This window comes from Myodes glareolus, chromosome 1 (genome assembly GCF_982192425.1).
Source record: "Myodes glareolus chromosome 1, mMyoGla1.1, whole genome shotgun sequence".
Classification (NCBI taxonomy): Eukaryota; Metazoa; Chordata; class Mammalia; order Rodentia; family Cricetidae; genus Myodes; species Myodes glareolus.
The window spans coordinates 73035273-73053020 of record NC_142026.1 but is presented as its reverse complement, the minus strand read 5'-3'; the positions used below and the strand labels follow the sequence as shown (position 1 = coordinate 73053020).

Genomic DNA, 17748 nt, shown 5'->3' with positions numbered 1-17748 from the left:
AAGCAAGGAATGACTCAAAAGTATTACTGAAATCACACCTCAATATGCGTGGCTATCATAAAAGCCAAAATCCTGGAGCTCTCTACACAACTTGCAAGCAGTAAATAGTCCTTAGTAATCTCCTCTAAAATTCAGCAGGCCCAGGTAGCTTACTGTTTCTTTAGAGCAAGGAAGGGCCACTGATGAATCTGGCAATTTTCAGCTTTCCAGTACATAGGGTGTTTGTTTAATTCCTGAGTTTCCTGAGCTTTTCAGCCTCACACATTTAAACAAGGATGTTTCAATTCAGAGAAATTTTTGTACAAAAGATTCCGATGAAGTGAAAATTGGATGCTCAGTTCTCGCAGATGAAGGGGGAATCATTAAATTATTTATTTTGTGCATCTTTATACAGGAAGTCATAATAAGCCTTCACTGTCTGCCTGGCCAAGCCATGTTGTCCCTCAAGGACAGAGTGTGGAACTTCGCTGTGACTTTTATAGTGAGTCTTACATATTCATGCTACACAAAGAACATGGGGATCCTAACCATCAGGTCCATGAAAGAATGTTCCAGAGAAGGCTTGTCTTGGGTCCTGTGACAACAGCATATGGAGGAACTTACAGATGCTACGGTTTTAAAAGTCAATACCCAAATGAACTTACAGCACACAGTAATCCTCTGAAGATCATAATTTCAGGTCAGAGATGATGTTTGGAGTGTCTTTTCATAATCCCCAAATCTTCCAACCCTGGAATTTTCAGAAATAGTGTTATATATAAGTTTGTATTTATAAAGGAATACTTAACACAGAGAAACAGATAATGCTTTGGGTATAATATGATACATAGGAAAATGCCTTTTCTATGCCCCAAGTCTTCCTGAGTGCTAAAAGATTCGAGGAGAAATTGGGTTTGAAGATGGAACTCAGACCTCAACAAGTACAGTCAGGTTGGGAGACTATCCTGAATTATTTTAGGTTCATAGAACTATAAGGGTGGATAGTAAAAAAGTAAGTACAAATTCATTGCTGGACAAACCAAAAATTATTGTGGCTACACAATATCACTAACTTTGACATGGAGGAAGAGCCTAAGTGCCAAGGGATGCATGAGGTCTCTAGATGCTGGAAGGCAAAAAGAAATCGATACTCTGTGCTACTTTGACCACTAACATATCCCTGAAAATACCTGGTTTATGTCATTTGGGCTTTTCAGAATTCTGATCTACAGAACTTTTGTAATATTTTTAAGATTCACTTTTGTGGTGATTTGTTATGGTAGTAATTGGAAACTAATACAGGATCCTGTGTAAGGATGAATTAAGAACCAAAGAGGAAATGTATTGAGAGAAGAGTCAGGATGCTAATATATGCTAAAATAATAATATGTTGGGAGGAAGCAATGCTTGTGTTCTGGATCAGGAATGAATTACAGATGTATGAACCATAGAGAGCCCCAGAATACATTCCAGATTAAATATCCTGGATATTAATTCCTTTATCCTGTCAAGGATTATGCTTTATCACACAAGCATCAAATGGACACATAAAGCAGCCTGGTGTGAAGTTTGCCATATTTCCAGCACTCCCCAATCATGGGAAAATACAATAGGATCTATGGAAGAGGGGTTCAAAAGACACATTCTCACCACAAGCCAGTGGAAAAATACTGTGTTGTTTCCAGAACCAAATAAGTGGAAAATGGACACAGAAAGACAGAGAAGTCTGTGTACAAAGGTGACATAAACACAGACAAGGGCACTGGGACACGGACAGGAAGGATAGGTTAAGGGGGATAACCATAAATTTTCTTGGATGCATAGATCTGGGTCAGGTTCAGACTCACAATCTCTTTATTTTTAGGAATCTACAGGAAGCCTTTCCTCTTGGTCCTACAAGCTCCTCGGGTAAAATTAGGAGAGAAGATGACACTACAGTGCCACTCAGAGATTATGTTTGACACTTTCGCTTTGATGTCACATAGCATGGACTCTTACGAGCTGTCTACAGAATCTCATTTTGGGGGATCCCGTGCCAACTTCTCAATAGGTCCTGTGACACCTGAACATGCTGGGAATTACACATGTTATGGTTCTTCCCACCACACACCATATGAGTGGTCTGAATCCAGTGACCCTGTTGACATAAAGATCACAGGTAAGAGATTGTTACCTGCTCATTATCTGTGAGACAGAACATATATTGTCTAGAATGGAAGTCTTGAGATGTCATGAGGAAGATGAGTGTGGGAAACTTAGAGAAAAGAAGCCTTGGTGAGTATATTACTGACATAGACAATGAAGACAGAGACATGAGAACAAACCACTGGTTATAACATAAAGCACAGATAAAGGGAAGTCAAGGAAATCATAAATAGAGATAAAGAGAAAGTAGGAAGTAAGCAAGCTTGATATGAATTAGATTCAATGACGTACTTCTACTTATGTTCAAAGTCCTATAAAGTTCAGTATTTTGTCTGTCCTCTACCTTATAAATACAAGAAATCTTCCAGAAGAGACAGATGAATCATGTGCCTGACCTAACTTTAAATACTTAATGGGTCTAAGGGTTTGTGAGTCATGAGGCCTAAGAACAGATGGCACCCATAGATTTTTCTTTTCAGTTTATACTTTTACACGTTTTTGTTTTTGACCCAGTATACATCCCAGATTACACTTTTTGTATTTGACCCATTATACAACCCAGAATAGCTTTGTAGTGACATTTCATTTGTATTTCAATAAATAAATCTTGCCTGAAGATCAGAGAGTAATAGAGTGGCATTACTCAGCTTTACAGACAAGGCAGTGGTGACACACATCTTTAATCCCAGTAGCTACATGACTTTGCCATAGAAACAGGGCAGTAATGGTGCATGCCTTTAATCTCAGAACTAGAGAGGAAAATAAGACGAGAGGAGATAGCTCTCTCACTCACAGTCTCATTCTGAGGATTCTTGGAGGCAGAATCATCATTTTTGTACGGAGGTAGAGGTAACAGCCAGTGACTGGCTGTTCTTCTTTTCTGGTATTCATTCAGGTTAAACCCCAATATCTGTCTCTGGGTTTTTATTAACCGTGCTACAAGATTAAGTCTGAGTAATTGAGTAAACCACCAATCTCTGTCTGTTTGTAGTACCTCTAAATGTTCATTTCTAAACATGAGCATTTTTAGTTCATGTTCTAAAGTTATTCAAACATTCTAGGATGTCCAAAAAATACTACAGGGTACCCACAGTGATAATCAGATTCACACAAAGCAGAAAATATATATTTATATTTTCACAGATTGAGTCAGAAAAGGGGAAGTGAGAGAAAGATTTGGAGATACAAATAGTGCTGAGGAAATAGTAAATATAACATGTGTAGGAGGTGCAAACCTGCAAAAAACTTAAGCCTGCATAGACATTTGAAAGTAGAGATGGAGAAATAAAAACAGATATTAGATATTTCAAAACAGAAATAAGAAGGCAGATGAAAGATCACATGTGAGCTGTACACGTACTGCAGGCACAAGGGAGAGAAGATCATCATGGCCCCTATTCAAAAGAAGCAAATGCATCCAGGCAATATCCTGTGGGTTGTAAAGAAATTAATTAACAAAAATATGTAGAAAATGGATAACTTATAATGAAGTCAGATCCTAGGTTTTTAAAATATATAATATATATATATATAATTTATATATAAAATTTCAGAAATCAAAATATATTTTTAAACATATTATTATATATGATTAAATATTTAATAATTAATTCAATTGACAGATATTATTAATATGTGTTAATTAAAACATACTTTACAAAACAAAAGGAATGAACCAATGTGGTCAGACACATAAACTGTCAAAAAACAAAAATTGGTGTTAAATATTTATGGACTATGATGAGATCAGAGACTCATTATGATAATTTAGAAGAAAAGAGAAATAGAGAGCAAAAGAAAAAAAGAGAGGCAGGCATAAATGGAGATATAGAGGGAAAGAGAGAGAGAGAGAGAGAGAGAGAGAGAGAGAGAGAGAGATCACAGACATGGAAGGAGAGGGAACACTGAAGAATGAATAAGCCCTAAATGCTGCTAAGAAATTGCCCCCTAACTGTCCCTTTTCTTCCAGGTTTATACAAGAAACCTTCCCTGTCAGCCTTGATGGGTTCTGTGGTGATGTCAGGAGAGAGCACGACCTTGTCCTGCAACTCTGACCAGCAGTTCGAAATGTTCCATTTGTTCAGGGAAGGAGTACCTCAGGGACATGGGCTTCCTGCAGTGCAGAGCCAGAAGGGGTCATTCAAGGCAGACTTCCTTCTTGATCCTGTCATCAAGAAAGGAACCTATAGATGCTATGGCTCTTTCAGGAATTCCTCCCATGTGTGGTCATCCCCAAGTGACCCCTTGTACATTCCTGTCACAGGTAAGAGAAAGTCATGTCTTGTTACTAATGAAATCCTAAAGCCATGTATGACAACCATCCTAATAATCGATAAAAGGTATCTTAGGCAGCTCAAAGAAATGGTTGCTGAGAGTCATTTTGTAATGTATTTATTTTGAAACAATAGACTCGGTAACATAAACACACACACACATACACATAACACACATGTGTATAATACATGTGGTGTATGTTATACAAAGAAAAAGAGACTGTCATTTAAGGGAGTGTGTGGAAAAGTTGTAGTAAGGTTACCTGGAATGGGCTGGAGAGAGGGAAAAGAAAAGGAAAGACAGATAATTATATCTCTGGTGCAGGACAACTGTCTATATTCTGTCAAATATGTTTTAAATAAACACTGATTGTCAAGGAGCCAGGCAGGAAGTATAGGCAGGACAACCAGACAGGAAATAGAGGCAGGTCGGTGAGAACAGGAGAATTCTGTAAAGAGGGAAGCTCCCTCTGCAGTCCTGTGCAGACACAGAAGAAGCAAGATGTGATTAGGCCACCAAAAAAGGTACTGAGTCATGTGGCTAACACAGATAAGAATAATGAGCTAATGTAACTTATAAGAGTTAATAAGAAACCTGAGTTAATGGGCCAATCAGTTAATGATTAATGTAGACCTCTGTGTGATTTCTTTGGGACTTAACAACTGCAGGAACCAGGCAGGACAGAAAACTCAGACAACATATCTCATTTAATAATTTTTCTAAAAAGACATAGCTTTTGAAAATGGATATCAGATTACAAATTAATAGACAAAACCACCCAAACAATCTTTTCCTGCTGGGCAGTCATGCTGGGATATGTCTGTCCCAGGAAGAATTTTAAAAAATATCAGGACAGACTCATCAGAGATAAGGTTGAAATCAGTTTGGGTAGGTCAGAGATAGAGCAGCTCTGCTGTTCTCTTCTTCACATAGGTCTCTTCACAGTATTCCTACTGATTCATCACAACTTAAACCCAACAAGAGAGTCAACACCTCAAACCAAATTCATAATGGCATCCTATAATTCTGATGGCTCAGCCCTAAAAGATGGAGTGGGTGCTGGTTACTGTTCAAATTTAAATGACTGTCCATAAGGAAAAGACAGACAGCTTCTTGATTATTTTCTTATTCTCCTGTCCCCTTCCCTAGGAAACTCATCAAGAAATTGCACTTTGTCCAGAGAAGCAGACTCTAAAACTAGTGAGTAAATGATTCTGCTTCTCTATTGTAGGAACTTAAGGACCAAAAACTCTTGGGTCCATGTTTTTGCTCACTTTCCTCAAGACTTAGTAGTCTTAACATCATCATCTCCTCTGTCTAATTCTTAAACTCTGCAACATCAGAAATTTTTAGGAGCAGCATGAGAAAAGTAGCTGAGATCTGCTACAAGTGAAAAGAAGAGCACATTTTAGTCCCTGCTATGGACAATGAACTGCTCCTTCTAGTTCAGGTCCGCCTGAAAAGAAGCCTATGGAGTCTGAAAAAAGAAATAGGGAAGCAGATTTATCTAATTTTAAAGAACAGTATGATTTTATAAAATCTTTACCTGTGATGGAATAGAGTGATGGAATAGACTTGGCTTGACTTTTGCCCTTGGGGGAATTTGTTGTTTGGTTCAAGAGTGTTGTAGATGTAGAAACTGGTAACCAGATTAAGAGAGCACTGGTATCAATCTCAGATTAAGATGGTGAGCACATGACCTTTACCCAGTGTCCTACAGTTTTCTTCCACTGACAGAATGACAGAATATTCTGGGATGTGTGGACTTCTGCTGGTGCATTCACAACTTACTAACAACAGCACTGCTATAATGGACACTCCTTCTGCCAACAGTTATCAATTACCGATAGCCTCTTGACTAGGGTTGGGACTTCATTCCCACCTCCCCTCTCCATGCTGGGATTTTGTCTAGATTGACCTTCCATTGCTCTTGGGCATGTTATCTTGCCCTTTTGTGAAGTTCCATATTAAGCTGCCCTCAATGTACAGAATACAGTTTCCTTATAGTTATCCAAAGCTTCATTTTTGCATTTTCTTCTTCTATCTCTTTCATAATGATGCTGAACATTTGGAGAAGGATATGAGATGTATACATCTCATTTAGGGCCAAGTATTCTACAGTCTCTTATTCTCCACAATTTTCCCAGTTGTGGGTGTCTAAATTAATCACCATCTATCACAAATATAGACTCCACTGTTGAGAGTTGAAAAATGCATTATGTATAACAGTAAGTCTTTAGGAGTCAGTTTAATACTATTTCCAATGAGCAGAATATTGCTAGTAGGTTCTCCATCAAGACTCTTGTCACAAAGAAATATAATAATTATCTTCAACCCATAAGTATTATGCAATCTATAAAAATGGGAATCCTAAGATTTACCTTTCATGGTGTTGATGTCTCCCTCCAGATAACCACAGAATTATGCATTTGTTGATTGGGATATTAGTGACCGTGATCCTTGTCTTCTCTGTCATCCTCCCTTATTCTTGTTGTTCTGCAAAAAGGAGTAAGTCTCAGAAGCAAGCCAACAAGGGTCATCTGAGTAGTGTGAGAAAACAAGACCAGAGAAATACAGGTGTGTGTTCTACACTTACAAAAGGATACTTTGAACAATACAGGGAAACTGAGGAAGGACGTTGGGTTTTTTTCACATTTTATTGATTTTATTGAGCTATACATTTTTCTCTGATCCCCTCCCTGCCTCTCCCCTCCCCTTTATCCCTCTCTCATAGTTCCCATACTCACACAATACTCAGGACATTTTGTCTTTTTCTACTTCCAATGTAGATTAGATCCATGTATGTCTCTTTTAGGGTCCTCATAGTGTTCTTGGTTCTCTGGGATTGTGAATTGCAGGCTGTTCTTTTGTGGGTTTTTTGTTTTCTTTTGTTTTGTTTTTGCTTTATGTCTATAAGCCACTTATAAGTGAGTACATATGACATTTGTCTTTCTGGTCTGGATTACCTTACTCAGTATGATGTTTTCTAGATCCATCCATTTGCCTGCAAATTTCAAGATGTCACTATTTTTCTCCTCTCTGTAATACTCCACTGTGTAAATGTACTTCATTTTTTTTATCCATTCTTCAGTCTAGGAGCATTTAGGTTGTTTCCAGATTTTGCCTATGAAAAACAATTCTGCTATGAACATAGTTGAGTGCAGGTCCTTGTGGGAAGGACTTTGAAGAGAGGAACTTCACCTTCCTCTCTGTTCTCAGACTACCGACTAATTCCTCACAGCATCTTCTGCATCTTCACATTCAAACCAAACACTACTATCTAGGAGAAGGTTTTATGAGAGAAAGGGGGATAAAGAGTATTCTAAAAAAGAATACTAGGATGTAGCATGAGTAGGACAGAACTGTGGAGATAAAAAATCAGAACATGTGATTCCAAACTGCTATAGGTGAGCAGCCTTTGATTTTACCATATCTCTCACTAGTACTTTGTGCCACTGTCTTTGCTAGAAGAGCTGCAAGTTACAATTAAAATTCCAGGTGCCAGCCCATCAGAAGGGAATCCTCTTATGAATCAATCTCATTTAGGCAAGGCCATCAGAATATGGACCCCAGAATGTCTTTTGTTTTTGCTGGCTTTTACATGTTTGCTGTTGTTCTTTCTCTGGTATCTCACATAGTGAGTGGACATGGGGAAATCTCCACTGCCTGAATTATAGTGTCTTTATCTCTTGGAAACATCCCATTCTACTGCGCATTTTAACCTGTGAATTGTCAATATTGCCCCTCCCTAGGCTGTACTGTCTAATTTGATAATAATAATAACTTATACAGAGTTTTGATGAGAAATAAATGCAAGGACATGTTTTATAGTCAGATTCTGTGAGTCTCACCTAAGAAGCTGCATGGATTGTAGCTCAAGTTAATGACTAACAATTGAGTCCCAGTAGTCCAGCAAGTTTAAATTCTTTTAATCTTAATGTTGGGAGATGTGTTCACAGATCTCAGAGTGCTTCACAGTAGAAATAAAACTTACTTAGACTCAGAAGTGTTTGTTAAATAATGTTGAGGTGAAAAACCCCAGATGACCATCTAAAGTTTTAGGAAGGCATATAGTTGAATGAAGAACTCTTTAAGTTCAGAGAACAAGAAAGAGGCAGCCCAATTATTACTGGCTGAAGTGCTCTTTGCTAGGTTTGGCTGCTGAGCAAAGGATATATTCATTTCTTATGAATATATCCATTTCAGTACTCCGTCTCCTGATATAAAAAACTATTAATAAAATAGTTTTGTGTCCTAAAGATTTAAAGTAGAAATGACTGATTCTTTTAGTTTTGTGATTTCTTTGAGATTCCTTATATGACTTTTTTAAGAAAAGTAGTAGTGTAATTGTTCCTTTCTTTGTAACTGAAAAATGCAGCCTGCCAGTATAATACACCTTGCTTGCCAATATCATTGATCTATAACAAGTTGCTTGGGCATGAGTGTATGTGGGTTCTTGGTATAATTTTTTTCACCCTTAATACATAAAATGTTTAATCATATGAGGCACATGTTCTTACCTATAACAATTTGCTTGAGAAATGGAATGCAACTGTTTTAATTCTTGTACTGCCTGGAAGAGTCTGTTGGGATATAAAACTGTAAAATAGCAGGAGAGGAGACAGAAAGAGAATGATGAGAGAGAGAGAGAGACAGAGAGAGACAGAGACAGAGAGAGAGAGAATAAAAAGAGGGAGAATAAAGAGAGAAAGAATAAAGAGGGAAATCATCAAGAGAGTTTGTGAGTGCCTTCATCCCTAACCCACCTCAGAATGAAAAGTCCCAGCCTCATCAAATCTGTGGATTCCCATCAAAGCCCTGTGCTGCTGGAGGCTGAACCCCCAGACAGCAGTAACTATAAACTTGAAATTATAGTGCAGAAGTATTTTATTATGTGTGTTTGATTATTTCTGTCCTCTAAAAATGCAGCAAACTTGGATCAAGAGTCTGAAGAGAGAACAATACTGAATAGACAGGTAGGTCCTCCTGAGTCTTCTCTTCAATGCAGTCTACCACTCCTTCCTTCTCTGTGTGAATACAGCATCACTTAACATTTACCTCTTTCTAGGAGTCTGAAAGACAAGAAGTGCAGGAGGTGGAATACTTAGAATTTGAACAAATGGTCTTCAAACAACAATTGACCACTCCCATTTCCCAGATTCCCAAGGAATTTTCCACAGATCCCAATGTGTACATGGAAGTCAGAAAATGTTAAGATGAGATGAAAGATCTTCTTCAGCCCATTAGTTCTCAGAGAAAGATCCTAGGTTGTCTTCTGTGGAGACCACACCCATTTCTCCAGCATAGTTTGATAAATACAAGTAAAATAACAGCTGCATTCTGAGGACAAAAGTCTCCTACTCTGGAACCATCCTTCACTATTCCAATATGACTCTCAAAGTGACTTTCCTTTAGTTAAAAATGTTATAGCCTCACTACCCACTCAACAGAAATCAGATCTATTGCTTAGTCCAGGGGTCTCTATTTCATTTCACTCTGGCCTTCCTTTATTACCTGACTACCTGTAAATTCTAGACCTAATTGAAGCTGTAAGCATAATGAGTATTTCACAATTCCATATTAACAAGAAGCTCACTATTTTTATCAGTATATATTTCCAGGAAGTAAGTATGATATACTGATATACAACATACTATGTCTCATGAAAACTTTGTGTGTGTGTGTGTGTGTGTATTTAAATCGTATTCACACCACTTATCCTATTTTGACTTTCTACCACTCCAGCTGTTCTCATTTAAGAAGGCCACTCTTAACTTTGGTCTTTATCATATACTATTCTGTGGACCCCAAATGTTGTTTCTAAAAGTCTTCTCTCACCAGAAGCCTCTATATATCTCTTTAATATTTCAATGTGGACTTCTCCTCTATAAAGAAACATTTTCTGGAGGTAAATGAGGCATAGAATCTCCTCTTTCTGACACATTTCCATTAATATTCTGTTGAAATTTTAGCTCCTCTGAGTTGAAATATTGCATGTTGGATGAGAACTCATTAAGACTCAGGAAGTAAACAAAATCGCACAAGACTCAGAAAGACCCTGAGACATACGTAATTGACAAGAGCCCTCCCCCAAAGATCTATAAGCAATAGAAATATCTGAGAAGAGGCCCTCCAATGAACCAAGCCTCCAGTAATAGCTCCAGGGATGCAGCTTTAATAAGTCATCCCCCAAGCTGGTGATCACTTTTTGAGACCTATGTTCTAATAATATTCCAATCACCCTTGTCCTGCAGTTAATCCTACTAAACTCATCAGTTCAGTAAAATAGACATGAGTGGATTATTTATTTGATCTGTCATTAGTGACCAATCTAAGAAGAATAGATGTTTGCACATCTCTTTCCAGAAAGAAAATGTACACATTCACATCAATGATCACAGACAAGTTTTCTGTTATTATGATAATATCCCTTATTCAAAAACTAAATGTGGTAAAGAGTCTATATGAATTATATATCTTTTTCCCATGTTTTTGCTTTTTTGAGACAGGGGTCTCTGTGTAACAGCAATAGCTGTCCTGAAACTAGCTCTTATAGACCAGGCTAGCCTCCAACTCAGAGATCTGCCTGCTTCTGCCTCCCAAGTGCTGGGGTTAAAGGTCTGTGCAACCACTTCCCAGCTGGATTACATATTTTATACAATCCATCAAGACAGCCCAAGGCGGGATCCTGGAGGCAGAAACTTAAGCAGATGCAATGAAGTTTTAACACACATTGAATTATTCCCCATGCCTTGCTCAGCCTGCTTTCTTACACAATTTAAGATGACCACAAGAGGAAAGGTACCACTCACAGTGGTCTAGGCCTTCCCACATCAGTCATGAATCAAGAAAATGCCCAACAGACTTGCCTATAGGATAATCATATTGATGCATTTTCTCAACTGATACTCCCACTTTGTAACATGAAGGGGTCTGCTTTTTGGGGTTTCTGTCCTGCCCAGTACCCCACAGCCAGCAACCTCCAAAGAAAATCACATAGAGATCTTCATGTTATAAAACTGATTGGCCCATTAGCTCAGGCAACTTATTAGCTCTTGTAGTTTATATTGACCCATTGTTCTTATCTATGTTAGCCACATGGCTCAGTACCTTTCTCAGCATGGCAGATTACATGTTGCTTCTTCAGTGGTCTGAGTTGGACTGTCAAGGGAGCTTCCTGCTTCCCAGAATTCTCCTGTTCTTATTGCATCACCTCTACTTCCTGTCTGGTTTTCCCGCCTATACTTCCTGCCTGGCCAATCACCATTTATTTAAAACATGATTGACAGAATACAGACAATTCTCCTGCACCACCACTTGTCAAGTGATTATAGCTTACGTCACGCTTATCAAAATCTCAACTCTTAAACTATCCCATATGTTATCTTTTGCATTTTCCAGCATTTACTATGAGATGCATCTTTGTTTCTATGTCTGTCTTTCTGTTTCTTTGCTGTTTTGAATAAGGACTTGATAGCTATGCTCCAAATTGTGATCTTCCTATCTCTGCTCCCCAAGGTTAAGATTACAGGGACTGTGAGCAACATGAAAATGGAATTTAATTTGAAGCCTCTTTAATACAAGTTCCCTTCCAAGAACACACAAGACAGATGCTCTTAGGTCCAAGTGACGAAAAAGCATCTTTAGCAATAAAAAAATCAAGTAGAACATTTTAGGAAAAATAGATACAACTTGAAATAATCATTATATGGCACAAAATAAACCAGATTCAGGATTATAAATGCATGCATATGCATATATGTGGAAAATAAATTTTAAATTGTGTTTTTATTTTTTAATTTTGTATTAACTTTTTATGTTACCACACAAAGTGCTTGGTTTCTTTAAGAATCTTCATATATATTTGTCATAGTGTGTGTGTGCATGTTTATGGGTGGTATGTGTGTGTGAGAGAAACATAGAGAGAGAGAGACAGAGACAGAGATAGAGACAGACAGAGACAGAGAGAGAGAGAGAGAGAGAGAGAGAGAGAGAGAGAGACCACCATAAGAAACAGGAAGCTTTCTTCTTAGTATAAGATTTTTAAGTTTGAGGAAATTTCATACAAGAATGCAATGTATTTAGATTATATTCAGTGCTCACTCCTCTCCCACAAATGGCTTTCTTGTAAAGTCTACATCAACATATTCAAGGGTTCAGGGAACATCATTAAATGAGGTAGGGCAACAAATGTAAAAGCCACAGTTGGTGGAGAAGTGCTACAAAATGATGGTCTCTGAATGTGGTATAAACATTGCAAATATGAACCCATAGTAGCTGTGATTGTCTAGTGAATCAATAATCATGAACTGTGTCCATGGTGTGCTGATGACTAAATGTCCTTCAGGTATATTTACAGGAATTGTGTGTCTAGATAAAATGGTGAGACTTGTTTCTAAATATTTTAAGCAATGGTATATGATTGATATTTCTGATAGTTTAAACTTTAGTATTAAATGTCATCCTGACAGAATCTAGAATCACTTCAAAACAGAGTCTGAGGGAGAGTTTGTTTAAATCAGAGAGAGTTGGCCTTTGGACATGTTTGGGGAAATTTTCCCTTTAGATTAATTAATAATTAATTAATTACCCACTACTTAAGAGATGACACCATTTCCTAAGCAGGATATCCTGAACTGGATAAAGTAAGCTGAAAATATGCATGTATTTCTAGATCTCTCCTATCTAACTATGGATTGAAGTGACCAATTATCTGACTCAAGAGACTGTTTCTGTAACTTACCCCAAATGATGGAACTGTTAGTCAAATAAACATTTTCTTTATTTAAAGAGAAATTAAAAATTTAAAAGCAAGTGTGGTTGTGCAATCTGTATTCCTAACATTTCTCAAGATGAAAAAGAAGGAACTCAGTTTGAATCCAATCTTAGGCTCATGAGTTCTGGTTATATTGGGCTACATAATAGATGCTGCCAGGAAAAGATTAAAAGAAATTTCAGGTGAAAAAAAGAAATAAGAGTTTGAGGATCACTAGACATTGCTTTGAAGAAAACCCTCCTTTCATGTCTGAAATATAAACCAAAATATTCTTGGTCTTTTCTAAAAGTCCACTCAAGAGAAACTGAGAACTTTTCAAAAATGAACTGTTCCTTTTGCCTGTAGAGAAAAAATATGTAGAAAACCTGTGGTCAGAAAATCAGACCTCAGATATGGAGTGGGTCCTTGGATCCCACAGCACAGCCTGCTTCAGAGCAGAAGAGATCTGAGAGCCAGCTCCAGTACTGACAGAAGCTAAGAGAGTGCAGACCAAGAAAAACTCCCAAGTACATAGTCAGTCACAACAAAGATTGACCAAGACGCCGAGACTCTGCTGGCCTCATTTGAAGGAAGAGATGGGCAGGTGCCAATGCAAGACTTTCTTCAACATCCTGAAAAACAACATAATAACATCAGAATCCAGTGAACATGCAACAGAAAGACTTGAACAACCTTTTCCAGAAGAAGTAGAAGAAATTGATTTTAAACATAACATTATGAAAATAATGGAGACCTATAAACAGGAAGTGAAAAACTGCCTTAAAGAAATGGAAGAGAAGACAAACAAAAATGTAGAAGAAATGAATAAATTTCTCAAAGATATCCAAGAAAACAAAGATAAAGCAATGAAACAGGTAAAGGAAACAGTTCAAGACTTGAAAATTGAAATGGAGGTAATGAAGAAAACATAAACCGAGGGAAGGCTGGACATGGAAAATCTGGGTAATTGATCAAGAACTACAGAGACAAGCATAACCAACAGAATACAAGAGGTAGAAGAAAGAATCTGAGACACCGAAGATACTAAACAATAAATAGACTCATTGATCAAAGAAAACATCAAATCCAACAAAATGGTACCACAAAACATCCAGAAAATTTGGGACACCATGAAAAGAACAACCCTAAGAATAATAGGGGTAGAAGAAGGAGAAGAATTACAGCTCAAAGGCTCAGAAAATATATTCAATAAAATTGTAGAAGGAAACATTCCCAACATAAAGGATATTCCTATGAAGGCACAAGAAGTTTACGGAACACCAAATGGACAAGATCAAAAAAAAAATTCCTTCGCCATATAATAATCAAAAGACAAAACATACAGAATAAAGAAAGACTATTAAGAGCTGCAAAGGAAAAATGCCAAGTAACATATAAAAGGAAACCTATCAGAATAACACCTGACTTCTCTATGGAAACCATGAAAGCCAGAAGGTCTTGGATAGATGTGCTGCAGACACTAAGAGATCATGGATGCAAGCACAGACTACTACACCCAGCAAAGCTTTCTTTCACCATCGATGAAGAAAACAAGATATTCCTTGAAAAAAATAGATTTAAACAATATACATCCACAAAGCCAGACTTACAGAAAGTATTAGAAGGAAAACCTCAACCCAAGGAAGCCAACAACACCTGCAATAGCAAAGACATCTGACAACCCTCCATCAACACAACTCAAAGAAGGTAAACATACAAACTATACCACCAAAAAAATAACTGTAGTTAACAATCACTGATCATTAATATTTCTTAATATCAATGGATTCATTTTACCTATAAAAAGAAAGAGGTTAAAGGAATGGATATGAAAACAGGATCCAGCCCAGCTGCCATCCAGAGGGCCATCTGAGTGGTGAGTGTGCTTCGGGCCTGCGGCAGGGGCCCGGTGAGGAGGAGCTAGGACTTTCCCCGACCCCATAGACTCCCAGGTCAGCCTGCTCTGCTGGCTCCACCCTGCTAGCACCTCCGCCAGCCATCCCAGCCTCCATCCAGAGGGCCATAGAAGGGGTGAGTGTGATTCGGGCCCGCAGCAGGGGCCCGGCGAGGAGGAGCTTGGACTTTCCCCGACCACATAGACTCCCAGGTCAGCCTGCAGTGCTGGTTCCACCCTGCTAAGCTCTCCCACCTGCCATCCCAGCTTCCATCCAAGTACAAATTCCTATATTTCTCCCCTACCACTGGGGCCGTAAAATTTCCCCCAGCTCAGCTGCCTTGCACACTGGGCCTGCTCTGCAAGCGCATCCCGGAAAGAGGGAGTGCCTGTACTTCAATAACCTGCCTGAGGAAAGGTAGGCATTCTATCAGTGAACTCCCTGCCCAACAAGTGAACCTGACCCGCTACCAAAAGTTCCAATAGAGAGCATTTGAACGAAGAGATGGGGAGACGCCAAGGCAACACCTCCTCCAACAATCTGAAAAACAACATGAAAACACCAGATCCCAATGACCCTACAACAGAAGGATTTGAACACTCTAACCCAGATGAAGTGGAAAAAAGTGCCATTATGAAAGCAATAGAGTCCCTTAAAGAGGATATGAATAACTCCCTTAAGGAACTAGTCGAGAAGTATAACAAAAAGTTTGAAGAAATGAGTATAGAAATGGATGAGAAATATAACAAAAAGTTTGAAGAAATAAGTAATTCTGTGAATGAGACCCTGAGAAACCAAGAAAAAACAATCAAACAAGTAAAGGAAACAGTCCAAGAATTGAAAACTGAAATGGAGGCAATGAAGAAAACACAAAACGAGAACCAGCTGGATATGGAAAACCTAGGTAAACGAGCAGAGACTACAGAATCAAGCATAACCAATAGAATACAAGAGATAGAAGAACGAATCTCAGATTCTGAAGATACCATAGAGAAAATAAATGCTCTGGTCAAAGAAAAAGCAAATTCAACAAATTCTCTTCACAAAACATTCAGGAAATCTGGGACACAATAAAAAAACCAAATCTAAGAATAATAGGGATTGAAGAAGGAGAAGAACTGCAGATCAAAGGCCCAGAAAATATTTTTAACAAAATTATAGAAGAAAAATTTCCCAATCTAAAGAACGATATTCCTATGAAGGTTCAAGAAGCATACAGAAAACTGAATAGACTGGATCAAAAAAAAAAAGTCCCCTCGCCATATAATAATCAAAACACAAAACATCCAGATTAAAGAAAGAATATTAAGAGCTGCAAAGGAAAAAGGTCAAGTGACTTATAAAGGTAAACCTATCAGGCTTACACCAGACTTCTCTATGGAAACCATGAAAGCCAGAAGATCCTGGATAGAGGTACTGCAGAAACTAAGAGACCATGGATGCAAATCCAGACTATTATACCCAGCCAAGCTATTGTTCACTATCAATGGAGAAAACAAAATATTCCAGGATAAAAATAAATTTGAACAATTCGTAGCCACAAATCCATCCCTACAGAAAGTAATAGAAGGAAAATCGCAACCCAAGGAATCCAACATTACCATCACTGCCTACAGTAACCCAGACATCTAGTGACCCTTCACAACCACAACTCAAAGAAGAGAAACACACAAACTCTACTACACACACACACACACACACACACACACACATACACACACACACACACACAAATAATAAACGGAATCAACAACCACTGGTCATTAATATCACTTAATATTAATGGACTCAACTCACCTATAAAAAGGCACAGACTTAGAGACTGGATAAGAAAACAGGATCCAACATTCTGCTGTTTACAAGAAACACACCTCAACCACAGAGATAGACATCTGATCAGAATAAAGGGTTGGGAAAAGGTTTTCCAAGCAAACGGACCTAAGAAACAAGCTGGTGTGGCCATTCTAATATCTGACAAAATTTACTTCAAACTAAAATCAATCAGAAGAGATGGAGATGGACATTTCATACTCTTAACAGGAACAATTAATCAGGAGAAAGTCTCAATCCTGAATATCTACGCCCCTAATATAAAAGCACCCACTTATGTAAAAGAAAAACTTTTAGAACTCAAGGCAGTCATCAAACCACACACACTAATAGTAGGAGACTTCAACACATCTCTCTCACCAATGGACAGGTCAATCAAACAGAAACTCAACAGAGAAATAAGAGAATTGCTAGAGGTAATGAATCAAATGGACTTAACAGATATCTATAGAACATTCTACCCAAAAAGGAAAGAATATACCTTCTTCTCTGCAGCTCATGGAACCTTCTCGAAAATTGACCACATACTCGGTAACAAAGCAAACTTACACAGATACAAAAAAATATTAGTAATCACCTGTGTCTTGTCAGATCACCACGGAATAAAGTTAGAACTCAATAACAATTCGAATTCCAGAGAGCCTACAAATGTATGGAAGTTGAACAGTCAACTACTGAATCATCCTTGGGTCAAGGAAGAAATAAAGGAAGAAATTAAAGTCTTCCTTGAATTTAATGAAAATAAAGACACAACATACTCAAACCTATGGGACACAATGAAAGCAGTTCTAAGAGGAAAGTTCATAGCGCTAAGTGCCCAATTAAAGAAAACGGAGAAAGCATATATTGGAGACTTAACAGCACACCTAA

At 38.0% G+C, this 17748-nt stretch overlaps 1 protein-coding gene across 1 annotated transcript in view; it reads left to right on the top strand.

Annotated features, from left to right (window-relative positions):
* Positions 1-399: 399 nt before the first annotated feature.
* LOC125395530 (killer cell immunoglobulin-like receptor 3DL1) overlaps positions 400-17748 on the top strand; it is a 68424-nt gene continuing 51075 nt past the window's right edge. Inside the window, exons 1-4 of the mRNA XM_087896288.1 lie at positions 400-679; positions 1844-2137; positions 4094-4387; positions 5548-5598. Coding sequence (XP_087752414.1) covers positions 499-679; positions 1844-2137; positions 4094-4387; positions 5548-5598 — 820 coding nt within the window. The 5' untranslated portion in view covers positions 400-498. The remainder of the gene's footprint in view (positions 680-1843; positions 2138-4093; positions 4388-5547; positions 5599-17748) is intronic.